The 25,145-nt window shown below is 34.1% G+C and overlaps 1 protein-coding gene across 5 annotated transcripts in view; it reads right to left on the reverse strand.

Annotated features, from left to right (window-relative positions):
* LOC144448921 (uncharacterized) overlaps window positions 1–25,145 on the reverse strand; it is a 72,392-nt gene that overhangs the window by 32,753 nt on the left and 14,494 nt on the right. For 4 of the 5 annotated variants that reach the window (XM_078139285.1, XM_078139286.1, XM_078139283.1 and 1 more), the window contains exons 2-3: window positions 17,074–17,359; window positions 5,136–5,240 (exon numbers count right to left, since the gene is read on the reverse strand). In XM_078139285.1, coding sequence (XP_077995411.1) covers window positions 5,136–5,240; window positions 17,074–17,312 — 344 coding nt within the window. In that variant the 5' untranslated portion in view covers window positions 17,313–17,359. Of the gene's footprint in view, window positions 1–5,135; window positions 5,241–17,073; window positions 17,360–22,057; window positions 22,107–25,145 lie in introns of those variants that run through there. The other variant, XM_078139284.1, reaches the window with a different exon arrangement.

Here is a 25,145-nt window from a genome sequence, read left to right on the forward strand (position 1 = left end):
TGATGAACTCGTGATGATAGGATAGCAAGATAAGCTTAAAAATTAATACCAACGCTGTTACTTTATCTATTTCCTACTCAAAGTTTTATGAGGTGAAAATGTTGATAAAACAACCTGTGTAACCTATACTCTGTTTCTTGATTACACTAGTCTATCATTTTATTGTAAATTATGGGCAATCATCTTATCCTGTCCAACACCTGGGTTACAGGGACACCTGAATAATTTATATCAAACTGTAATTTGCAATTGTGCATTCATTGCTCTCATGGTTCTCTCTCATGTGAAATGACAAATTGACTGATTATAACTTGACTACAGTTTTCTACTTCAAGTAAATGGCTATATTCTCATCAAATATAAAGCTGATTATTTTCAATATGAACTGATGTAGCTACTAATAGTCTGGGTGGTCAACCTGGCAAATAGTGTGAGTCTTCTTAAGCCAATTTGACATGTCACTGACACACAGCAATTCCTTGTGACCCATCAAATTTGGTGTTCCATTATCTCTAACTGTGTAGCGACCGATAACGAAAAGTAGTTTTTATCATTTTGACCCTCAACAAAAATCTTTTTCTATCATTGGAGGACATGCTGCTGGCAAGTGTTCTTCCCACTCAGCCTGTGAACTTGGTATTATCAATTATGGGCTAATCAACATAATATAGGTATCATGTGACCTAATCAACATAATATAGGCATCATGTGACTTAATCAACGTAATATATATGCATCATGTGACCTAATCAACATAATATAGGCATCATGTGACTTAATCAACGTAATATATACGCATCATGTGACCTAATCAACATAATATAGGCATCATGTGACCTAATCAACATAATATAAGCATCATGTGACCTAATCAACTTGACATGATAGGCACCATGTGACTTTAATAATCATCATAATCTAGGCATCATGTGACTTAACATAATCTAGGCATCATGTGAGCTAATCAATATAATATAGGCATAATGTGACCTAATCAACATAATATAGGCATCATGTGACTGCACTTGGTACCATGAAAAATACTAAATTTGAAATACTTTGTTTGTAGGCTGAGTGGAAAGAGCACTTACCTGGTTGACTATCTAGTCTTATACATATGGAGGCTACAAATGACAGTTTTATACACAAAAGCACAAAAGTATACACCCTTGGCTATGTGCAATATGTTGACTAGTGTATTTGTATTAAATATGGATTGAAAAATAGCAATAGTATAGCAAAAACACTATACTCCCCTTGTTGTATGGAATGCTAAATTGACAAGCTACAGAGTGAGTTGACATGGTTTTCTACTTCAAATAAAAAGCTTCATTCCCTTTAGCAATCAGAAGTGATTAGGAGAACCAACATTACTAGTCTAGGAATGACCCAACATAACAGTACTCAGTGGGTGATGAGTTGACAAATAGATTACTCAATAAAATCTGATGTGATACATTGGTTTCAAATCATTGCAGACCTCCCTATAATTACACCAAGTCTCCCTTTTTCCCTTCCAAAAGCCACTAAGTAATAGCTTGATGGAGCTGTCCAATCTGTGAATATTCAGGAATTCATCAAGCAACCCAACAGTCATTTCAATTCCGTAAATGCCAATTTCTGGGAAGCCACCTTTGAATACATCGTAAATAATATATTAGGTATTTCATGTGGACTTCACTTCATCTCCAAAAGCAATTTGTGTAGGTAAGTATACGTGGAGACACATCTGTATATGGATGCTTGCACCTGCACAGTGAGCTACAAATCAGTAGTTCATATGTGTGGATGTCATTACGTTGCTTCTCTGATGAAGCTGTGTCACACAATCTGAAGGTCTCATTATTGGGTATTGATGTATCATCAAGAACTGGCTCGTTCAAATTGCACAATACTGAGAAATACATGTAAATGCCTGCATACATATGATTTCATGTGATTTGTAACCATAAAGAATATCATCTCTCCAGTCTGGATCAGTTGCGATGTTCGTCTTCAATGCATTCACTTTTTAAATACTGCTTCTCTGTATAAATCCAATATGCTGATTATATAGTATACAACGATACGACTAATATTCACAGACATAGCAACTGATAAAAGAAGTGTATGAATCTACATCAGAGGTGCACCCACTGTTGTTTTTGTATCAATACATGTCAGTTTGATAGTGTGATATGGAGAAGACTTTTTGGCACCTTCAAAGCCACTTTTAATTGTCCATCACGTGTTAAAGAATGTTCTGATCAGAGGCATCTCTAGATAACCTCTGCAGGGGTAGCTTCATTTTCTTATGATAATCCCATACTCATTTGAAGCCGAGGACAACTTCACCTATGACAATCATATACATCATTCGTGCATGTATGTGACAGTACATGCTGTATTTCATAATCACCATCAGGGTATTACTAACATTTTCTATTATAGTTTATTTGAAAACACATACACACCTGAATTCTTCTTTAGAAACCAAGCAGTATCCATACCATTTTCTATCAATATCTATTACAGACACTACAAGTGATTTGTGGTAGTTGTACTGTGGACCCTACTTCATCAATTATACAACTTAATATGTGCTCTCAATATATTAACTTCATCAATCAATCTAAACTTCCCAGCTTACACAAAATCATTAATATTTGATGCAATTACATTCAACAATGTGACATACAAGGGTTGCAGAATAAAATGAAAGCATTGGGTTTACCCACACACCTCTTCAGACTTCAAGGAGCTGTTGTTCGTGACTATGTGAAAAGTTTGCATTACAGAATAATCAGAGCACTTTTAAAGCCTGTAAAAGCTAAGTGCATGTAATGGCTGAAGTGTGTTCATTGACAAGATTTTCTACCAACCAAGTTACACAAGAAATTCTTGGTATGTATGTGTGTCTGGACCATTTGATTAAGACTAGTTCCACTGAACTATTTCCATGGCCCTCACCAGGGAGGGTTGACCATGCAATATTAAACTATGTTTTTTGTCATGTATGATGTACACTTTCCCATTCTAAGTTCTGTCATCCTTTTTGGCGAAAATAAAATGAATCAAAACAACTTTGTTCCCATATTTTGTTTCTGATATTAAACTTTACATCTATTACACTACTTTAACACTAATATTTGTTCATGACAGAATTCTTGGCAATGTGTGCATTCAAAATGTTTGTTTCTGTACTTTTTTATTTCACAAATTTGTATTTATTACATATTTCCTGCCCTGATGAGGCTCTGTGTATTATAACAAGGTGAAAACTATTCATAACTTTTTGAAAGCCTTTGAGCTGGTTTTTATTAAGACCTGACCATCCAGTGTTCCTTTGTATAATAATATAGAACCAGTTGTACATGAAAGAGTTCTTGGTACCGGCAATGTGTGTATCCAAATATATTTGTTTCCATACAATTTTTCTCATGAATTTAATACAAATCAGAATGGGATGTGGGACAGGACGTGGAACGTGCTTGAATCAAAAAGTAAATTATGTAATTTCCTTTAAACATTACATATGGTTAGCTATGAAACAAGCAGAGGTGGGTGTATAATATATAAATGTATGTTTGAATGCTATTGGATTGATAACTTACTGCATTAACAATGGTGATCTAAAATTTGACAAGGCACATTTTCAAAGTTTTCCTTTGGTTGCCTTTCATGTACATGCCTACTGGATGAAGAAGTCCTCACATCTACACTGTCTAGACTGCTGCAAATTGCCTTCCATATTATTTAATATGGGCATCATGAATATGGTAACCATAGCAACAGAACCGTTTTATAACTTGATTATTCATACATTAATGGGAGTGAAATCGGCTACTTTTATTACAGCACACCGGGAATTAAAGGTTTTAGTAGTTGGTATTAAATAGCCTTTATGGACAGCTTTCAATTTTCTCATATTCCGGTAAACTTTAAATGCTACCTGTGCATTAACCCTTCAGTAGAAAAGGTTGTGTCGACAAAAATAGCACAAAAAATGGCGCAAATGGTGATAAGGAAGAACTAAGCATTGAAAAGTAGTAATTCTACCTTTTGAATACAAGATGTTCTATGCAACACCATGATACAATCTATAATGGGCTAGAAGCAGACATTGATTACTTTGAACAATTGCCATGGGAACACTTTGACATCATGTATCAGTACCTTGTTGTGGTCTATAAAACTAAACCATCATAAATTCTGATCAAAATCGTCTCAATGGACGTGTACATGATCAATTGATTGATTTCCATCAGACACCTGGGGTGTATTTTTGTGCTGGACAATTCGTTCTCTCCGTGTCATTCACGACAGTTCAATAAAGGTTAATATAGGCTTATCCTGCCCAGCACAGTTTATAGCCATTTCTGTGTTTGTCTATTGCAGGTGACACATACAGATAAGTACAAAGCCTTGTATCCAAAGTTAACATCTATTGACCTTAAACATGGATAGGTTTTGGAGGCTGGCATTTATGTCACCATGCTAATTATACTCAAATACACGTTTTACTTACAAAATATACAGTCATTGCTCATCATTGGCTTTGTTTTATGGGACAAGACTGGAGCTATTGGAATCTTTGTGCAACTGAAACTTTAATGATTACATGTACTCTATCGGAGTACATGTAATGCACATATAGTTATCACCTTTGTGATAAATTTTCTTAAGAATGTTGACATTCAAATTTGTAGGTTTCAAACAAAACAAAACAAAAAACAAACAAAACAAAACATATCAATTTTGAACATCACTCATACATCAAACAATTGTTCACACAAACATACATGTACTGATATATAGTAGGCCTTTTACTGTATACTTCCAAGTGATCATCACAGGGAGCATATTCACATCTTACAGCTATCATACATACATACAAACATACATACATGTGTACCTTACACCATTGTACACCAGAAGGCACTACAAAACACACCTGGCAAGACCTGAAACAACTGTCATGACAATGGATGCTTTCCATGGAAGAATACCATACACTAAAACTTTCAAGTAGTTGCCATCATGTTTCATTTCACGATCAGTTTATGACACACTAAACATTTCAGCAGTGGCCATCAAGCTTTCATTTCATTACCAGACACTGCATATCTACATCAAAAACTTGTCTATCTACTTACGCTTGTTTTCCCTTGTCATCATCCTCTTTCAGTACCACGCCTTCCTTTTCCATCAGCATTTGACGAAAGATAGCAACTTTCTCTGATATCTTATCTGGTGGAAACCTACAAAGTGAACAATATCAAAATGACAAGATAAGTCATGTTGTAATCGATACCAACTAAAGACAACCATAGATTGCTTTCTGTCAATACATCATTACTCAGTAATTCAGGTATCTTGGTTCATTTCCTAATCGATAACAATGGGAACATTTAAGTCTGAATATACAATGACATTATACCCCAATGCTTGAATCCCCCACTTTTTTCTTTCTTATCAGTGAAACCATAGGGATTAAGTACACTCTTTAGTTTAGATCAACTTTATCTACCAGTATACATGTAGCTCTGTCAGAAAATATGTTTTGACACTCAAATTTAATCCTAATCTAGTATTATCGGCCTTAAGTTATGCATGCTTTGATATGATTATCCTAGTACATGTACAGGACTGTACAACCTTATTTGGTCCAACCCTTTGACAAGGTCAAAATACTTTCTTTTCCATACACACTGCCACTGCAGAGTTTTAACAAACTACCTGTAAAAGTACACACTGTAATCTAAGTTTGTCCTGTGGCATCTTTATTGATTGTTTGCCTGATGTCCGCTATACCTGATAAAAAACACTGGTACACACAATTAGTGTATGTCACAGTGCATGAAAACATCATGTTTGTGGATATTACACCAGCAGGATAGGAAAACAGCCCACGGCACACCTACATGTGTAGGAAGAAACAAGATTGTGGAACACTCTAACTGTAATTTCATCATGCCCTCCTGCATGTAACAATGGTCAAAAACAGTCACTCAACCCCCTGGCAAGTATTCTACTTCGTAAATGTCAAATCTCCACTTTCAGGAAAGAGACACTACATTGCCACATTTACTGACACCAAATAACTACAGTACTACAAAATGTACGAGTAGCTACCAGACACTGACGGATAGACTAGATTATTACAGGCACCATGGTGAACCCATTACATACAAAGTAAATGAAACAAAACGAGGTCAGGTGCAACATGGTATCACTGCCTGTGGTCATTTTCAAAACTCAATTACCAGTGACATGTACTATCAAACAATACTGCACAGCAACATTGGAATTGTTCTAAGAATAGACCACAGTCGGTGAAAAACTAAGTCAAGGATGTAAACTGATGAGTGAAGACACCATTAAACTTAGATCTCTCATATCATATAGGAGAAGTTAAGTCAGATTTCTGCCTTTAGTACACTTGTTTTCAACTTCCATATGAATCTCATGATGTCGGGAACTCTTTGCAATGTAAACACCAGTGACAGTATTTTTTGAATATTTGTAAATACCTAATAACTTCATTATTTTGTATTATAAACATCCTTGAATAGAATATTAGCTCACAAGTGACTGTGCCTACTGCACTTAACATGTGTTCAGCCATTTTAGTGATTTCCTGCAAGGGTTTATGGGAATACATCTTATGATTTCCTGCAAGGGTTTATGGGAAAACCTCTGGTGATGACATCACATTTACCACAATCTCTTTGTCTTGACACTTTGTATTTGTCAAAATCAAAGAGACTGTGATATTTAAAATGTGATGTCATTACCAGAAGGTGCGTATCAATTTTCTAGTAACTTGTCAACGCCTTGCTTCCCTCCTGAAAAGTACATGAACATAAGACCTTGCGTGTCTTGAAACAGACAATGGTTCTAGGCTGTCACATCAATTTCTTCCAAAAATCATTAATGGCGATAATCATTTGGCTCGCTTTCAAAACCACAGAGTATACATGCATCTTCCAGATGGAGTTCTTTGATAGACAAATTGACTTTTTCATGTTTCAGTTACTACGACAACATTACATGAATACACAAAAACTAAGTAGACATTTTCTCCACTAAGTACTCACTGATTTTTATTTTTCAAGTTGATCTGACATACTGTGCATGTAGTCACTTAAAGACAATTCGGCTACTTTAGTTTGGGGAATAAATGGATTTCCAATTTCACACAGCCTTGAGTTCTGTCTCTGTCGATAAATCTCTTGCATGCTGGACCCTGCACTAACTTGATCAGATCCAAACAACCTCAGGTTGCCAGAGAATCAAATCACTGTCTGTCAGTAAATACAGTAAATTTAGTTTCATAAATGGGTCAAATGATGGAGATAATCAAGCAAGATGCTAGAATACAGGGTTCAAATTTGCCTTGGTAGTCAGATTTATAGCCAAGTGAACTGTTTCAGCTACAGTTTTCTGTTGATCGCCATAGGTCTAAATAGACTACTATCATGTATGGCAGAACTGCATGAAATTCACAGGTTAGATACTATTCCTGGACTCCTGTATCAACTCCTGGGTATGCTAACATCCCTAATTGGGATTACTTGTTACATGCACTTTGTTACACAGTTACAAAACAAGTATTGGACTAAGTGTTTTTTAGTCTTGTCATGGTGGGTACTCTAACTTCTCTTAAACTCTAATGCCACTTTCTCCTTCATTTTGTTTGGGTTACAAAACAAATTGCGGGTAACAAACCAGCCTAGGGTAAACAACATATATCTTGGACAAAGTGTTCTTCAGTCTTGTCACGGTGGGTACTGTAACATCCCTAAACCTACGTTACTTGTCTGGGTTACAAATCAAGCCTGGGTATATGACATATGTATTGGACTGAGTGTTCTTCAGTCTTGGTATGATGGGTACTATAACATCCCTAACCTAAGTTACTTGTTTGGATTACAAAACAGGCTTGGGTAAACAACATATCTCTTGGACCAAGCGTTCTTCAATCTTGTCACAGTGGGTACTGTAACATCCCTAAACTTACATGTAAGTTACTTGTCTGGGTTACAAAACAGGCCTGGGTATAAGACATATGTATTGGAGCAAGCGTTCTCAAGTTGTGCCATTTATATATATGGAGTCATGCATCAATTCTAATTCTTGACTGTTTTAATATACCATTATTTACTAATAACTATAAATTGTTAGCCATAAATTCAAATTCTAAATTCAAACACACCTGAGTACACATAGATTTCTTCATTTCCAATTCATCTCAGACTAAGCTTAAACTTTCCCATTCATAGACAATCAAATTTTCCTTAACATGATCAACAACAAAAATTCCTGCCAAAACAACTACCGGATTAGACAAATCTGGATTCTGAAGATGTTAAAATGCATTGACTATAAAATGAAAGACACTGTAATGCACAGATAAAAGACTTGTTAACAAACAGAATGAAAATGTCAAAATACTAATCCCTGCTTGAAGCATGTACACATACAAGAACTTGTTAGTGAACTGACATACTATAAATGCCAAACAAGAAAGAAGCTCTGATTAGCTTGATATTTCTATGACAAACTCAATCCCTATCTACATTGTATACTGATAATTCTAGTCGTTTGAGGATTACCAATATAAAAGTGAAGCTGCGCAAAAAATTGAATCTGGAATGAAAATGCTAGATGGATTAATGTTTTGACATGAATCAATAGTGCTGAAGGTTATAATTCATCTTCTGTGTGGCGTTTTGTCGGCAGTCGAGGAGAGTTAAAATCCTTTCCATATACCAAAGTAAGGAATCTTTCCATACAGGAGAGTCAGAGACCTTTCCATACAGGAGTCAGTGACAGTGTGCCCACTAAACCAATTTGACACACCACTGATGCACACACTCTCTATTGACGCACCAAAATTTTGTGTTCCCCTATCTCTTACTATGTGGTGACTCACAAGAAATGTCAGGTTTGATCATTTTGACTGTAAAATACCCTTTTCCCCTTCAATTTCTGATAAAACTGTCTAGTCTTCACAGGATATCAGACAGATTTGGAAACTTTCAAGTTCAAAGTTTGATCAAGACAGACACAAAATTAGGAATCTGTATGGCCAAACCATGATGACGTAAACCATACAGACATTCAATGATATATTTTACAGACAATATACAGTTCAATAAAGTAATAAATCAACTCAAATACAATGAAGATAAGGTGATCATTAATCGTAAGAATTTTTTCTTGTTTCACCTGCAGGTATCGGATATTAAAAGTCATAAGTTAAAATATTAAAGCTGGATGATGGACTACATCTAATGCTGAAAGGAAGTTTGCATGAAGTGAATACATATTTGATTTATAAATCATTGTGTTGATGATTATCAATCTTATAATAAGAACTGTACAATATATTACCCTGTTCACTGTATTTCATTTGCTGAAATACAACAGTCCGTTACATGTTTTTCATTGTTCTTGTTGTTTTTTCTATTTATTTATTGTTGTTTTTTGGGTACTGTCTGCTATACACTAAAGTTTACTAGTCTTTAGAATTCCACTCAATAAGTACATTGTATTTTTAATCATCATCAGAATTGAACCCTGGTATTCATAGGCATAATAATATTATAAATTAATCTTAAATTTAGTTTATGTAAACTAAAACAATTGAGAAAACGTTCATTGTGGTATCAATTATACAATGAGAGCCAGAAAACAATTGTTAATGCCACTGATGTCATCCAATGGCATTAATATGATATGAGTTTATTCATTGTTTTATGCAAGTATTTTTAGCCTGATAAAAAAGCTTATCAACACAGCTTGTGCTGACATCACAGAGTAGCTGAATGTCAGTGACATCAATACTGTATTAAAGTTATCATTTATTACTATTAACGGGAAGGCCGAGGGAAATCAAACTTGGTCTGTTGCACAAATATGACCCTCCCCTTATTCCATTTTCTACAATATGGCCCTCCCTCAGAATCAATTTGTAAAATCAAACCCCTCCCACACCCTCCCCTTTGTAATTAATTACTGAAGGCTCCCCTATTCACACGCAATTCATCTTCTAGTACTGTATTACTTGACTCCAAGATATCAATAATTACAAATGTAGGACTATGGACTAGATTAGTCCCTAGCGGACTATATCCATGGTCCTCACCAGGAATATTTTGCTCTTCTTTTTGTTTGTGTTTTCTTTTAGTCTTAGTGTAATTATTAGCTGGAAGTAATTTTGTCAAAACTTGTAGCTTACTGACTTAGTTATTTGCTTTTCCAGCTCCTCTTTTTTTTCTGTTATGTACCCTTTGTACAATTTCTGGTGAAATAAATTTTAAAAAATAAAATAAAATACACCTATAACCTCACATGTAGTCATTCAAAACACATGTATTTTGTTAAATTCTGTTACTTTGCCAGAGGAAATGTGCATGTGGTATGAGTAGATTCTTATTGACAAGATGGATGTGTCGCGAGTGATTTCCACTTGGGTGGAGATTACATTTGTGTATTAGTCCCTGTACTCAAATTCCAAGACAGTGTAACAGTTACATAATGAAACATCACATGTATATAATTATAAAAAGATAAATTTTCTTTTACATACAAATGTACATTGACCACTTCTCAGAAATGCACAGGCCTTAGATTTTGTACTTTATATTAAATATAGTGAACTTCATGAACAGTTTCATTGCTACAGAAGTGGTGACATAAACTGAAATGATGTGATATGAGTTTACATGTAGCACTACAGAAGTGATGACACAGACAGAAGTTGTGTGACATAGTTATACCACAGAAGTGATGACATAAACAGAAGTTGTGTGCATGTGACATAGTTTTACAGCTGCAGAGCTGATAACATATTAAAACAGAAATGGTGTAACCTAGTTTTTACCACAGAAGAGATGACATTGACATAAACAGAAATTGTGTGACATAGTTTTACCATTCCAGAACTGATGACATAAACAGAAGTACATGTTGTGTGACATCATAGTTTTACTGCTACAGAAATGATGACATAAGTGGAAGTTGTGTGACGCAGTTTAAAACTGCAGAACTTATTCAGAAATTGCTACTGTACAATGTAGTTTCATACATTGAAGCTGATGACATAGACATAAGTTGTAAGTGTGTGTAATGTGGAGTGACAAGAACACAAATCACATATTCCCATCTGAATACTCTCTCTAGTAAGGCTTGTGTATGATACATGCACAGTGATAATCATGAGTACCTTAGCTTTATACCTAAAGTAAACAACAGCTTCTCTGTATATATTAAACATGAAGGCAGGATATACTTTCTCTGCAATTTGTCCCGGTGAGCTGTCATACCTACCCATCATGTGTACTGGATAATAGGCACCTGATTACATCAGTTTACACATGAGCAAACTAAAGTCAGCATCTGTACTTTTCAATCGCCTACGCATCACTTCTGTAAGAGCCTTGATACAGATAACACTTCATTCAACTATTAGCTATATTCATCCTTATCAAAACGTTTATAAAATAGCAAGTCACTTTCTATGATAAAAACTCTGATGTGTAAATAGTGATGGTTCAATAAAAACGTTATGGTATTTCAGACATAAATGCACACTGTTTAACTGTGAGATGTCCTGGTATTGCATTACACAAATGTTCAATATTTTTATCAGATTTGTTTAATCAGCACCTTTTCATCAGGTTTTTGTATATAAACAATACCTCCTGGTACTACTGCAGAAAGTGTATTAAGTTGTTCATACTGTGTATCTTTTAGCTATTTTCATTCTGTACTTATGTGGATTATCATTTGTTTTGAGAATGTTAGCCATATGCACAATATTTTATTTTTCTGTAGATGAACTAGTCAAGGTGGGATATCCATGTTTGCCATACACACGTACACACTCAATTCATCTGATCACACACATCAACTATAAATAAATGGTGCATATTTTCTCAATTTGTAGGTATGTACATCAAATACTTTCTAATGGTCTAGATGAAATGTCAGACCCATCCATTATTTCCTAAATGTTCTTGTGATAAGCATTGACATAAATGACTGAGTATTCAGAGAAGTGCATATTTTGTCAATTTGAAAGAATGCAGATCACATATTTTCTAATGTATGGTTGAAACATCAGGCTCATCCATACTTTCCTACAGCATACATTTACATGTGGTAACAACTAGTATATGTGAACTGCGGGGCAGTACACACTTTGTCAATTTGTAGGAATGTAGATCGCATACTTTCTAATGGTCTGGATGAACTTCCAGCCCCACCATTTATGTCCTAAATTTACTTGGTAACAAGTACTGACATTAACTCAGAATAGTGCATATTCGGTCAATTTGTCAGAACATATATCACATACTTTAAATGGTCTGGATGCAATATTAGGCAACCCATCCCTACTTTCCTACAGTGTGCTTAGTATAAACAACTAAGAATACATCGACATGAACTGTGTGTGGTGTAGATTCTGTCAATTTGTAAGAAGTTGATCATATACTTTCTAATGACCTGGATGAAATATCAGACCCATCTATAATTGCACTACATACATCAACATGAGCTGGGAGAAGTGTATATTTGGTCAATTTGTAAGAACGTAGCTCACATACTTTCTAATGGTCTGGATGAACTGTCTGGCTTACCAATCATATATTTTCCAAAGTAAGTGGCAGCTGACAAGTCGACATTTATTGATAGCTTTCCACTGCACTATATGCTAATCTGATCAATCGTAGATGACAGATAGATGGTACAGATTTACACTGGGCATTTATAAAACAAGCATTAGCAAGGGACAGCTTGGAAATGATGTATTTCCGGCAATTTATCTTAGAATGCAAGATTAGATAGTCATTCCCTGGATTAGAAACATCGGTCTCTCAGAACATATACTACACACACACACACACACACACACACACACACACACACACACACACACACACACACACACACACACACACACACACACACACACACATACATACTCATTTCATCTTATTTCTATAATTTGTATTTCTAATAGTTCAGAAAATGTTAAGGAAGCATTTATATACTAAAATGCATTTGTCACACATCAGTGTGTGAAACTCTCAACACATACATGTACTATTGTATCATGCATATGCATAATGCACACACAGTGACACACACACACACACGCACTCACTTGACCAAATTTTAGCTCTCGCTTTGCCAAATCTGGGGCACCTGTCTTGCAACTCTCGGGTGCGAAATGGCCAGAACTTCTATAACCAGAATATGGCTTATTAATGATACTGAGTCAAGAGAAAAATGGCTACAAAAATAAAGCTCTTTCTTAGTGTTTCCTTTTAATTTACAAAAAATAATCAATCTCAAAATATCAAACTGTTATTATATCATATGTATATTTTCGTGTCATGTACCGACAAACAGGAATTACAATGTACACAATGCAAAGATATTTCCATCTAACCCTATATTGAAAGTCATAGAAAAGTTGCTATTATTCCTCTTTACATGTCAAATTCTAGCCCCAGGCTTATATGCAAACTTAATTTTGTAATACAAAGTACACTGCCTTGAAAACTTAAATATTCATCAATATCTTGTGACGTCACACTATACAATTTTCAATGTGTTTTGCAAAGATTTGGGGAATCTTTTGTCTACAAAGCTGCAACAATGAGAAATCTGATGAAACTCACTATTTCTTATCCTTCATATTCTTCATATAATTGGTTGGCAGCCCAAGGAAAAACATAGCGAAGGGGGATAGATCTGAGATTTCATCTCCTAATAGCCTTCCTAACATATCACTCATTTTCATAACATTTGAGAAAAAGGAAATTACATCATGTTTAAAATATCAGTGTCATATAATGGTATCAAATTAGGTATACTTAATATCAAGTTGCAACAGTTACTCTAGATTGATACTGAACTACTTGATCTTTGGTACAGTTATGTAACACATAGTCTCACAAAATAGAAGGCAACTCTTTGATTCACATTTCCATTTGCTGAAACCCAGTCAATGAATAATTCCCTGAAAGAGTTGGTCAGAAAATGAAGCATGAGCCAAGACTTGGAACACAGTCAGTTATGTAATGATACTGGCTCATAAAATAGTCTACAGGCAACTCTTTGATTCTCATTTCCATTTGCTGAAACCCAGTCAAATGAGTGATTGCCTTACAGACTCAGGTCAAATGTTGAAGTATGAGCCAAGACTTGACCCCAAGTTTGCTTTTAACATACTTACATGTACATGTACATCAATTCTCTTATGATTAAACATGATAATATCTTGGTTTCGACAGCTGTAATGGAGTTCTGCATATCATACTAATATCGATAACAAAATTATGACTTTATACCAATAGATATGTCAAGGTTTGTATGCATAAAAAAAAAACACTGATGTTTGAAAAGTAAAAACTAGACAACTGACAAAATACTTCACATGCACATGGCTTTAGATCATGCTGTGCTCCTGTACTTGTTATACAGTGTGTGTACATGTACATGTAATGTGTATGTATATGTGTGTGTGTGTGTGTGTATGTATATGTGTGTGTGTATGTATGTATGTATGTATGTAAGTATGTATGTATGTATGTATGTATGTATGTATGTATGTATGTATCATGTATGTATGTATGTATGTAAGTATGTATGTATGTATGTATGTATGTATGTATGTATGTATCATGTATGTATGTATGTATGTATGTATGTATGTATGTATGTATGTATGTATGTATGTATGTATGTATGTATGTATGTATGTATGTATGTGTGTATGTGTATATGTGTGTATGTATGTATGTATGTATGTATGTATGTATGTATGTATGTATGTATGTATGTATGTATGTATGTATATACATGTGTGTATGTTGTGTGTAGGTATCTCATAGCTAGCTATATTTTTTATGATTTCTGGAATCTTAATCCAATCTCAAATGAAAGGTCTTATGACATGATAATATGCAGACCTTTGAAACATAAATTATTCAACTTCACAGCCATCTATGCCAAGTCATGTCTCGATAAGAATACTAACTTACAAAGTGATGGCTGATGCATTAAAGAATTCACATCATACTTGAAAAATAACAAGGTCAGTCTGCATATGATGGACATCAAAAGAAAAGATGTGACCATTACATTTACAATGTATATCCAAAGCCTACATGTAAATGTGCATAATGTTCTTTTCACGATGGAAAATAAATGGAGAAGAATTTTTCTTTTATGCAATACATGCAATTGAAATTCTTCAATTTTGACACTTTATTTTTTGGTATAACATTTTCTTCTACGTACATTTGAAATTTTTGCATGAACTAAATTTCCAATGTCATAATCAAATTCGGAAATAATTTTTTGTGTGAAATTACATAAGGTGCATTCCTAGACCTCTATTTAACTATGCCTGAAGGTAAAAATTTGTCAACATATTTTTTTTTTGCAAAGTTCTTTGATGAAATTCTTTTGAAATTTTTGTATGATCTCAATTTCGCAATTTTGATTGAAATGAGAGATAAAATTTCTGTGACTAGCATAATAACGTGCATTTACTGGTATTCGTATTTTGTGCACCTGAACTGGAGCAATCAATCAAACAATGATAAAGAACACACAGAGAATATGATAATTTTAAGACCGACGGCAAAGATTCTAGTGATAGTACACGCATAGGTGATGTCATATATAGCAAATACAATACAAGTACATAGAATAGAGCTGTCAGTCACATGTGTAGTTCTTTCAAACTGGCATCAAACATGAATGGAGAAGAACAAAATGAATGTATTATATGGTATTGATTGAGTATCATGCGTATGACTGCACCCCACTAAGCTACATGTACTTTGCGCTACGCCACACTACACAAATTACGGCAACGCATCACGACAGCACTTGTAACTAAAGTGGCATAGTTTTACAAATTACAGTCTACATATCATGGTAGCCATCATACTGCAACCAGAAATTTTCACTGAAGACTAATTTTTGGTTTTATATTTGCAGCAGCTTCCCTATATTTGTTTAACAAATTCTAGTTATTTAATTTAAAATCAAATATGAATTTGTCTATTTTACTTGTATTTCTGGTGATGTTCCAGAAACAATGAGAGTTCAGCCAGGGTTTCCATTGTTGTCTTTTCTCTAACCTTGGCGAAAACATTGAAATATGCTGGTAAGTTTTTTTATTTTTAGATGGGATATATAACATTATCACAAGCAATAGTACACTGACATATACCTGTAATGGTTCAACATGCAATGAACAAACAGTCGTTACAGTGTGATCTAGAAATATGAACTCTTTCCAAAATTAACAAACAGGAATATAATCCCTGTAAGAAAATTATTCATTTATTGAACAAATATAAACTCTTTCCAAAATTAACAAACACGAATATAATCCCTTTCAGAAAATTATTCATTTATTCACAAACACGGTTGATTTTTTCACATCAAATTACAAACATTAATGTTTGTCAGAATCAATGTTTTGCTGTTGTGCTATTCAAATTTTGCGTAAAAATTCAACTCACTGATGATGTCTCATCTACTCTTATATTTCACAATTTGCATATTTTTGCATGAATGAATGAAAATAAAATTTTTATAGCAAAACTTCAAACATTACCTGTCACGCCTGTCAGAATCAATAATTCTACTGTGCAATGAATTCAAAGCATTCAACTTACCCTTGTTGTTTCATCAACTTTTGTAAAAACATTTTTGTGTGAATGAATTCTCCAAAAAGTCATAGCACACATTAACACCTGTCGGAATCAATAATTCCACTGTGCAATGATTTCAATGCATTCAACTTACGACTTAACGTTGTTGTTGTTTCATCAACTTTTGTAAAACATTTTTGGATGAATGAATTCTCCAAAAAGTCATAGCACACTTAATTCTAGCATGCAATGATTTCAATGCATTCAACTTACAACTTACCCTTGTTGTTTTGTCAACTTTTGTAAAACATTTTTGTATGAATGAATTCTCCAAAAAGTCGTCGCACACTTAAAACATTAACACCTGTCCGAATCAATAATCCGATGTATGCATTCAACTTACCCTTGCTCTTCCATCAACTCTTGTAATTCAATACATTTCAATTCCACTTTCCTCTTCCGTTCATGGTCTAATATTTCTAGGTTGGGTTTCTTGTTCATGCTTTCCTCGAGTTTCTTGATTTCTTCCTCAGACTTGTAGTCCACTTTGTCTTTGTGTCTTCGGACCGCCGATAAATTACGCTGGACGTAGCCATTGGTACCACTTCCACGGGCAGTTTGCAAACCGATTCCGTTATACATGATTGTTGGCTGCTGGTAATGACAAGTGGTAATGTAGGCTTATGTGCCTAGAATAAAAGAACAGTTGATAAATGTATAAATATTTAACATCATCATATAATATTAATAGCATACATGCATAGTAAGCATATCAGTATGTACATGTATATTGTTAATGACAATGACATGAATAAGCTCATCTGAAATTGGTCACTACTTGCAGGATTAGATATGATAAAACTGAGAACTTAAATAAAAGACAAATTTTCACTAATTTCAAAGAGACATCAAAACACGTTTGTTCTTTGTGGCCATTTTGTACATTAAATATGATATACCAGATATGCAAAATACAGTCTCAATAAACCAGTTTTAAATAAACACTATATTGATGTGTGGTAGCTGTGGGAGAAATAGTCCATTCAATTTCTAAACTGCTAAAAATGTCACTGTGCACTTAGTCGTTGCCGTGCAAACTAGTTGAAGATTAAGACCATTTCTGTACTTACTTAGTGTACTGATACCAGACAAGTCTGACATTTGAAAAATCAGTAAAAATGAATACACTTTCTTTTACATCAACTCCTATGACAAATTCATACATTGCAATGTTTATTTCATAGTACATAAATAATAGCTTGTTACAATATTGAAATGTGATCATATTAATTGATTAATTGTAAGCAATTTACCTACAGGCATAATTTATCAACTTTTAGCAATAGTCATATCTACCTACTTTGGCTAATGAACAGAATGATTAATTATTCATACATACATACACTCAAATGGTTTACTCATTTGTTAGGAGAAACTAAATAAATATCAAGGACACTGGTAATGCTTGCAGCACAATGGCTGAAAATCCAATTACCTGAGAACACAGCAACTTGGTCATGTGACCATGCCAGCTGTCAATCATATTAACACTCATATGAATATGTACGAGTACCTAAGAATAAAGCTGCTTGGTCATGTGACCATGCCAGGTAACAATCATATTAACACCCTCATGAATATGAATGAGTACCTAAGAATAAAGCTGATTGGTCATGTGACCATGCCAGGTGACAATCATATTAACACCCTCATGAATATGAATGAGTACCTAAGAATAAAGCTGCTTGGTCATGTGACCATGCCAGGTAACAATCATATTAACACCCTCATGAATATGAATTAGTATCTCAGAATAAAGCAACTTGGTCATGTGACATGTCAGCTGTCAATCATATTAACACCCTCATGAATATGTATGAGAACCTAAGAACAAAGCTTCTTGGTCATGTGACCATGTTAGCTACCCAATTATATTTACAACCCCATGCATGTTCATGAGCAACAATATTGCCCTTTTCACCTGGGGATACTGTACAAGTGGAATAATGCCCTGCAATCTTTTCACCTATAATTTATAAGTTATACATGAACTGCCAACAAGTTCAGAGCTGTCTATTGTATTTCTGAAAAGTGAAATGCTAAATAGAGAAAAAGTGTAGCAAAATCACCGATCCATTGAGTACACAGGCTAAGTAAAGGTAAAAACTTAGCCTGAAAGATTCCAGCATTCCTTCCGCTCATATATTGCGCTCTCTCATGTGAGAGAAGAGGACCAACGGCTGGCCCTTTCAGACTAGTAAAACCCATTATTACACAGTCTATAGAAATGTCTTGCTATTTTGTACAAAATAATATGACCTTCTCTACAGTTATACTATAATTTATAAGATGACATTCCCAATAAATAAATGGTGGCCATTCATATCCATAGTGTACATTGTATATACAAACAAAACACTCGCCGTTTACATTACATGTATACATTGAACATACAGCCAATATGTATTGTATAAAGTTTGTATAAACTCAAAAATTCGCACGCCATATCCTTTTAAAATGAACAAAGTAATTTTATCAATAAAATGGCTATGCCACTTGAAAAACATTCAAGTCCTCCCATAACACAGTGTACAGTATAAAACAGCTATGATCTTCAGAATCCCTGACCTGGACAGCCATTTCCTCTGTTTACCTAATGATATTTTTACAAAAGGTTGTCTGGTCTGGTGGGAATCAATACAACAATGTCTCTCTTCCTATATAGGTAGAGTTTTTTTTTTTTCACAAGTCTAGGTATAAAGTAGGTTTTGAATCCCGATATTAAATTTACAAGTGAAAACTCTATACAACCTATCTCCCTGAAGACTATTAACGGCTTTGTTGCTTGAAAAGCTAGCTGCATTGATTAGTTATATAAACACAGCTTTGCTAACAACATATACATGCATTTGTCTGAGAAAACTATTTACCTTAATGTACTGCTTGTGTGTATTAGGAAAAATGTGAAGTTAATCCACATCAAGCGTGCAAAATACTAAGGTCAAAATTTGCATGCACACACACACATTTTCATTGCTGATGTGGGCACTAATCTACCGTTTCCTCACTTGGGAACAAAAACTACAGGATTTTTCCAAAAACATCCTCTGGGTGATTATGTGGAAAATCAGAAAATTTGGGACAAGAAAGTGGAAGCTTGTTAAGTAGTCTACCCCTTTCTTTTATTTGTGGGGAAAAAATGATAAGAATATTTCCCTATGGTAGTATTGCCTTTATATGATGGAGAGTTTATACTAAATCAAATGTAAGCATATCAATAACAATGCAACATTATTAATGCCATGATATCAAAATCTCCAATAGACGCCCACCTGCTAAATGGGAAATCTTTTTGATGGTTGTGTTTTTGGAAAAATTTGGCAGTCAGAAATTCAAGCCATTTGGACTCAATTACCGTACTATTGACTGGCAACTAGCCTGATTTGTCTCCTATAGAGTCTTTGGAGTTAAAACAGTGTTAAATTCTCAACATAATATTCACATTTGAGTAAAACACTGTGAAGGAACAAAATTAAGTATTGATGGATTTAGAACACATCAGATAAACATTTTTTAAACCTGGGTTCCTGTTCTTAAAATCACTTAAATATCACAAGTTTTTAGTCATATTCACTTAAATTTCAAGAGTTTTCAGTAATTTTCAAGTAGTTTTCATAACTATCCCATACTTACTATATATATATGTTGAGTATTCTCTAGGTGCATATCACCTACACATAATCATTTGACTTGCACAACATAAAAGTAAACATATCATGTCATGGGAATTTCTAACATTTACGACTACTTGTTTCATGAATTTCATTTTTGCAAGGGTTCCCTGGAGAAAATGAGATTTTTCCAGGACTGACTTTTACAGCTTGCAATATGCAAAACACTACCTAGTCCTTCTCTATAAAATAAATTTCACTATAAAAATATTTATAGCTGCATATTAATATCATTAATCAAAATGCAATAAATCATCATATTTTTTTATTCAGAAAATTTAAATGAGGATTTGATATAATATACTTCACCTTTAGATTATGATGTTTTTTCTGATATAAATGAACCGGAAAATTACTTTTACAACAACAAAATTAACTTTCAGGTGAATAATTTTAATGGGACTTTTCTTATCAGTCAGAATGTGTAGTTTCCTAGGTTTCCTCTCGTTATTCTATCAGATAACACCATTCCTTTTCTTACATTCTTTGCTTGTAAGGATTTTTATGTGAAAGATAAATGTAATAATATATACAATGTAACCATGATTCAAGTAATACAAAACTACACACATACATTTTAGATACAATTTTTTTTTGTCTTCATAAAGGAATTAGTTATTTCTCTATTCGAATAATACCATATATAATTAAAAGTATGTATACAATTTCTACAACCCTCTCCTCTCTCCAGAAATAAGATCATATTCTCCAAACCTTTCCCTCCAAAAATCATACAAGTGATTATTGTCCAATACATCATTTAAACCCCTCCCTACCAAAACACTTGGCCACAATTTCTCTAATTCATCAAAACCCCACCCCATCTCTCCATAATCCAATTCATTAATAGCCCACCCCCATCCCTCCAGATACCACATATATCCAATTCGTTAATACTAGCCCACCCCATCTCTCCAAAGATCAAGATTACATGAATATCCACTATCCAATTCTCAATACACCTCCCACTTGAAAAAATGTTAACTGCACTTTTAATTATCATTTCATAATGTTGTAACATGTGAAGGTTACACAACAAGCATAATATTGCTTACCTATTCTAAATATACTGTAGCTCCACACAATATTGTTTTTAGTTTACCTTTGACTTTTATACTACATTCTTATCACCACATAATGTATCCAATGATAGCTGCTATGTCTATCATCACCCAAGCTACTTTGGTGGAGTGTACACAGGAAATAGTGACGCATGAAATTTCAATAAAGTCAAGCCTGAACTGCAATTGCAACCAAAATTTACTTTGCTACTTTGCGTCACAGAAATAGATTAGATTGGGATCTCAAGCGCATCTTGAAGTTCAATTGAATCCCCCTACCCATCTTGACGCAATTACTAAACGTTTCAGTTTCATTCAATTTACGAAATCTGTAACATTTCAGATAACATCAATGATTGCTTTTCCTACCCGATGAACACACAAGTTAAAACATTCTTTGATCAAGAAAACATTTCATATTCCTTCATTTATTTGTACACATCATTCCTTCTCTATGAATACATGAGTTATTTCTAGAACATGCTGAGCACTTCAAGCAGGTGGTTTTCAAAATTTGTACAAAATTATAATTCGAAAAAATATCTCAGGATAATGTGAAAACCATGAAAACCATTCTTCCACAATATAAACATACCTTACAAACAGTTTCCTGGTGGAGATATAGTGCAGCTGAGGAACAAACACTTGAACAAGCAAAGACTATATACCAGGGTATCAGGAATGCATAATACCTACAACGAGATCACATGACTCATACTTCTCATCCGATTGGCCAGTAATTGTCATCAGTAATGTGTTTCCTGATGCGAGACTTTCCTAGATACAAGTTACACAGGAAATTGAAAATCCTGCCGGTCAGTACAACCATATCCTGCATTAGTCTTTTTTATAACCTTACGGCAAGAATGGGGGGTGATGTATCAGGTAATGTGACCAAGAAAAATTCCATGATGAATGAATCTGAGAGACAGTAAAATGTACTCCATATACAGACAGAAAAAAGGTTTCATTATGCTCAGTGCTAGGATAAAATTGATGTGCTGACAACTGGAGTGCATGATAGATGTATATATATGAAACAACATTTCATTTAATATACATTATCTAATTTCAGTTGCAGTGCCGTGTTCATAAAAACGATATCAAACATGGTTGTATAATATATGACTGAACACTAAAGAGATACGAGAGGATTTTTCAAATGATGTAAAGCAAACGCTACTTAATTCTGAAGTTATTCAGCACAGTCTTTGAATTATCCAGTGTCCACAATTTGACAGACAGGATATTGGTTTTGTGAATTGAGGTTGTCTGGTATTACATGGGTATGTGAATGACAATTATCTTTGTACAAACACTCATCTTCCAGCCTCCAGGGAATCCAACTTAATGTACCGGTAGATAATTAGGTATACATATCTGTTTCTGATACAATATGCATACTGTAAACGTATTAGCGCAAGAAAACTTTGGCAGAATGGCAATTTAGGGTGTGCCAGGTGCACTTTAATTTGGCGGAGAGTACAAGGGGAACTTAGATATTGATTGGAAAAAGTTTAGCATCAAAACCATTGTTTTTTCCAATTAAGCATTTTTTCAGAATTTTCAATTCTCTTGTCTTAATAATTTCTGACCACCTGACAGGTTCAGATAATCAGCGTTCCACTGTACGTATAAATAAATCATCCTGTGGGCCAACCATATTCAGTGCAACTGGGTTTTTTTTTACTCTCACAACAGCTGAGTATGGAAATATACAAAATGTATGTAATGTATGTTAGCAAGACTTGTTTCCATAGGAGAAACAGAGCACCAAAATAAAAACAAATGAATACTACATGTATAGTACATGTAACATGTGTTGAGTACATTTTCTGCATGTTCGTGTATAAATACATAAACCTGTTGATGGAGAGTGTCATCACTGAAAAGACTAATATAATATTGACTTTGAGCCACCTCCATCTAGATAAAATGAAAATAACATTTCAAATATTTTATGAATAATCATAATTTGCTTACATATAAACCTGTTCACGGGAATAGGTCATTACTAAATTAAGAAATATCAGTGACTGAGCTCCTTTCAGAACTACTTCTCTAAATAAAATTAAAATAACACAATTAGTATAGTCTATGTACTTTTACTTGACTAACCCTGAACAAAGTACAAAGTACAATATACATAACAGTGACTTGGAATCCCATTTCTGAGTTCTCTTTAGCTATGATGGAAAGAACATTTCTGAGAATATAATTTTCACATAACACCATGAGTCAATTTTATCAAACTGAAACAATACAAAGTGATGCATACATATTCTCATATTTGTGCCAGATTTGAATTAATTTTGAACAAAATCAGTTAACATACATGTACATAGATCAATGTTTTTAAAACTTAAACACAAATGTGTGAGTAGGGAAGTAAATCATAACAATTCCTTGACTAGGACGAACCCATTTCCTTAACCTAGCTTCTGTATTGAAAATACCTGTTGGTGCTAAAAATACTACGAATTTACTTGTTTATTAGATAATGCTTTCAGTCCAGGATTAAACCCTCAGGCACACACATAATGCAATTTCATAGTAGTGTTCCTGTGCCTACATCATTAAAGGTATTATACCTAACTACACACACAGACCTTTTGAACACTGAGTCCCAAGATTCAGCTGTCTGCTTTATACAGCTGAGAGGATATCCTTGAATAAATAATGAACATACATATTTATTACACTGTGATTTTTATTAAACCTTTTATATGTCAGGTATACTCTGTGGTCAGATATAGTCATACTTGTGAAATGGCTCATGAAAATACATATAATGTAACTTTTGTGTGTGTGACGTGTCACTTAGTCTCACGGGTCAATTATAGAATTGGAGCTTTTCACTGATGAAAATACATAATGTACCATGATTTTTATATCAAAGTTTTTGTGTGTGTCAGGTAATCTCTGATGTCAAGTACTAGTAGCACTTCACTGATGAAAATGTACGTACATTACTGCAATGTATTGTGGTTTCATCAAATTTTTATTGTGTCAGTTTTTCTCTTGAGGTTGAAAATGTAGTAGAGCATTTCAGTGATGGAAATACATATATGTTCTGTGATATGATTAAAATTGTTGTGTATTTCAGTTAATCTCTGGGGTTAAATACTTGGAGGATTTCACAAATGAAATACTTTTTATGTACAGTGACTATATATTGCAATTTTATTAACACTGCGTGTGTGTCTGTCCGTCTCTATCTCTCTGTCTCTGTCTGTCTGTGAATGTGTCTGTCTATGTCTGTCTGTCTGTCTGTCTGTCTCAGTCTGTGTGTCTGTATGAGCTTGCCTCTATGGACAAATACCAATTTGCATATTTGACGATATATATTGTGATTCTAAAAAACTTTTGCTTGTATATCAGCTTGTCTCAAAGGGACAGCTTTCACTGCTGAGAATACATACATGTACTACAGTAGTCGATGAAAGACTTGATATGCACCTTCTTTTCTACTGGGGAATACATGTGTGTACTGACAAGAAAACTACTTCCATTATGGCTAGCAGCACCAACCAAGATATGATAAGATCCATCATCACCCACACTATGACAAGAGAATAATCTAGAAATATTTCACGCAGCTGGATAAGAACTTGGGAATACACAGTGAAAGCAAGAAGACATTTGGGAACAGCATCAGGTTTTATCTTTCATATACTTGATTG

The sequence above is a fragment of the Glandiceps talaboti genome, chromosome 18 (assembly GCF_964340395.1).
Source record: "Glandiceps talaboti chromosome 18, keGlaTala1.1, whole genome shotgun sequence".
Lineage (NCBI taxonomy): Eukaryota > Metazoa > Hemichordata > Enteropneusta > Spengelidae > Glandiceps > Glandiceps talaboti.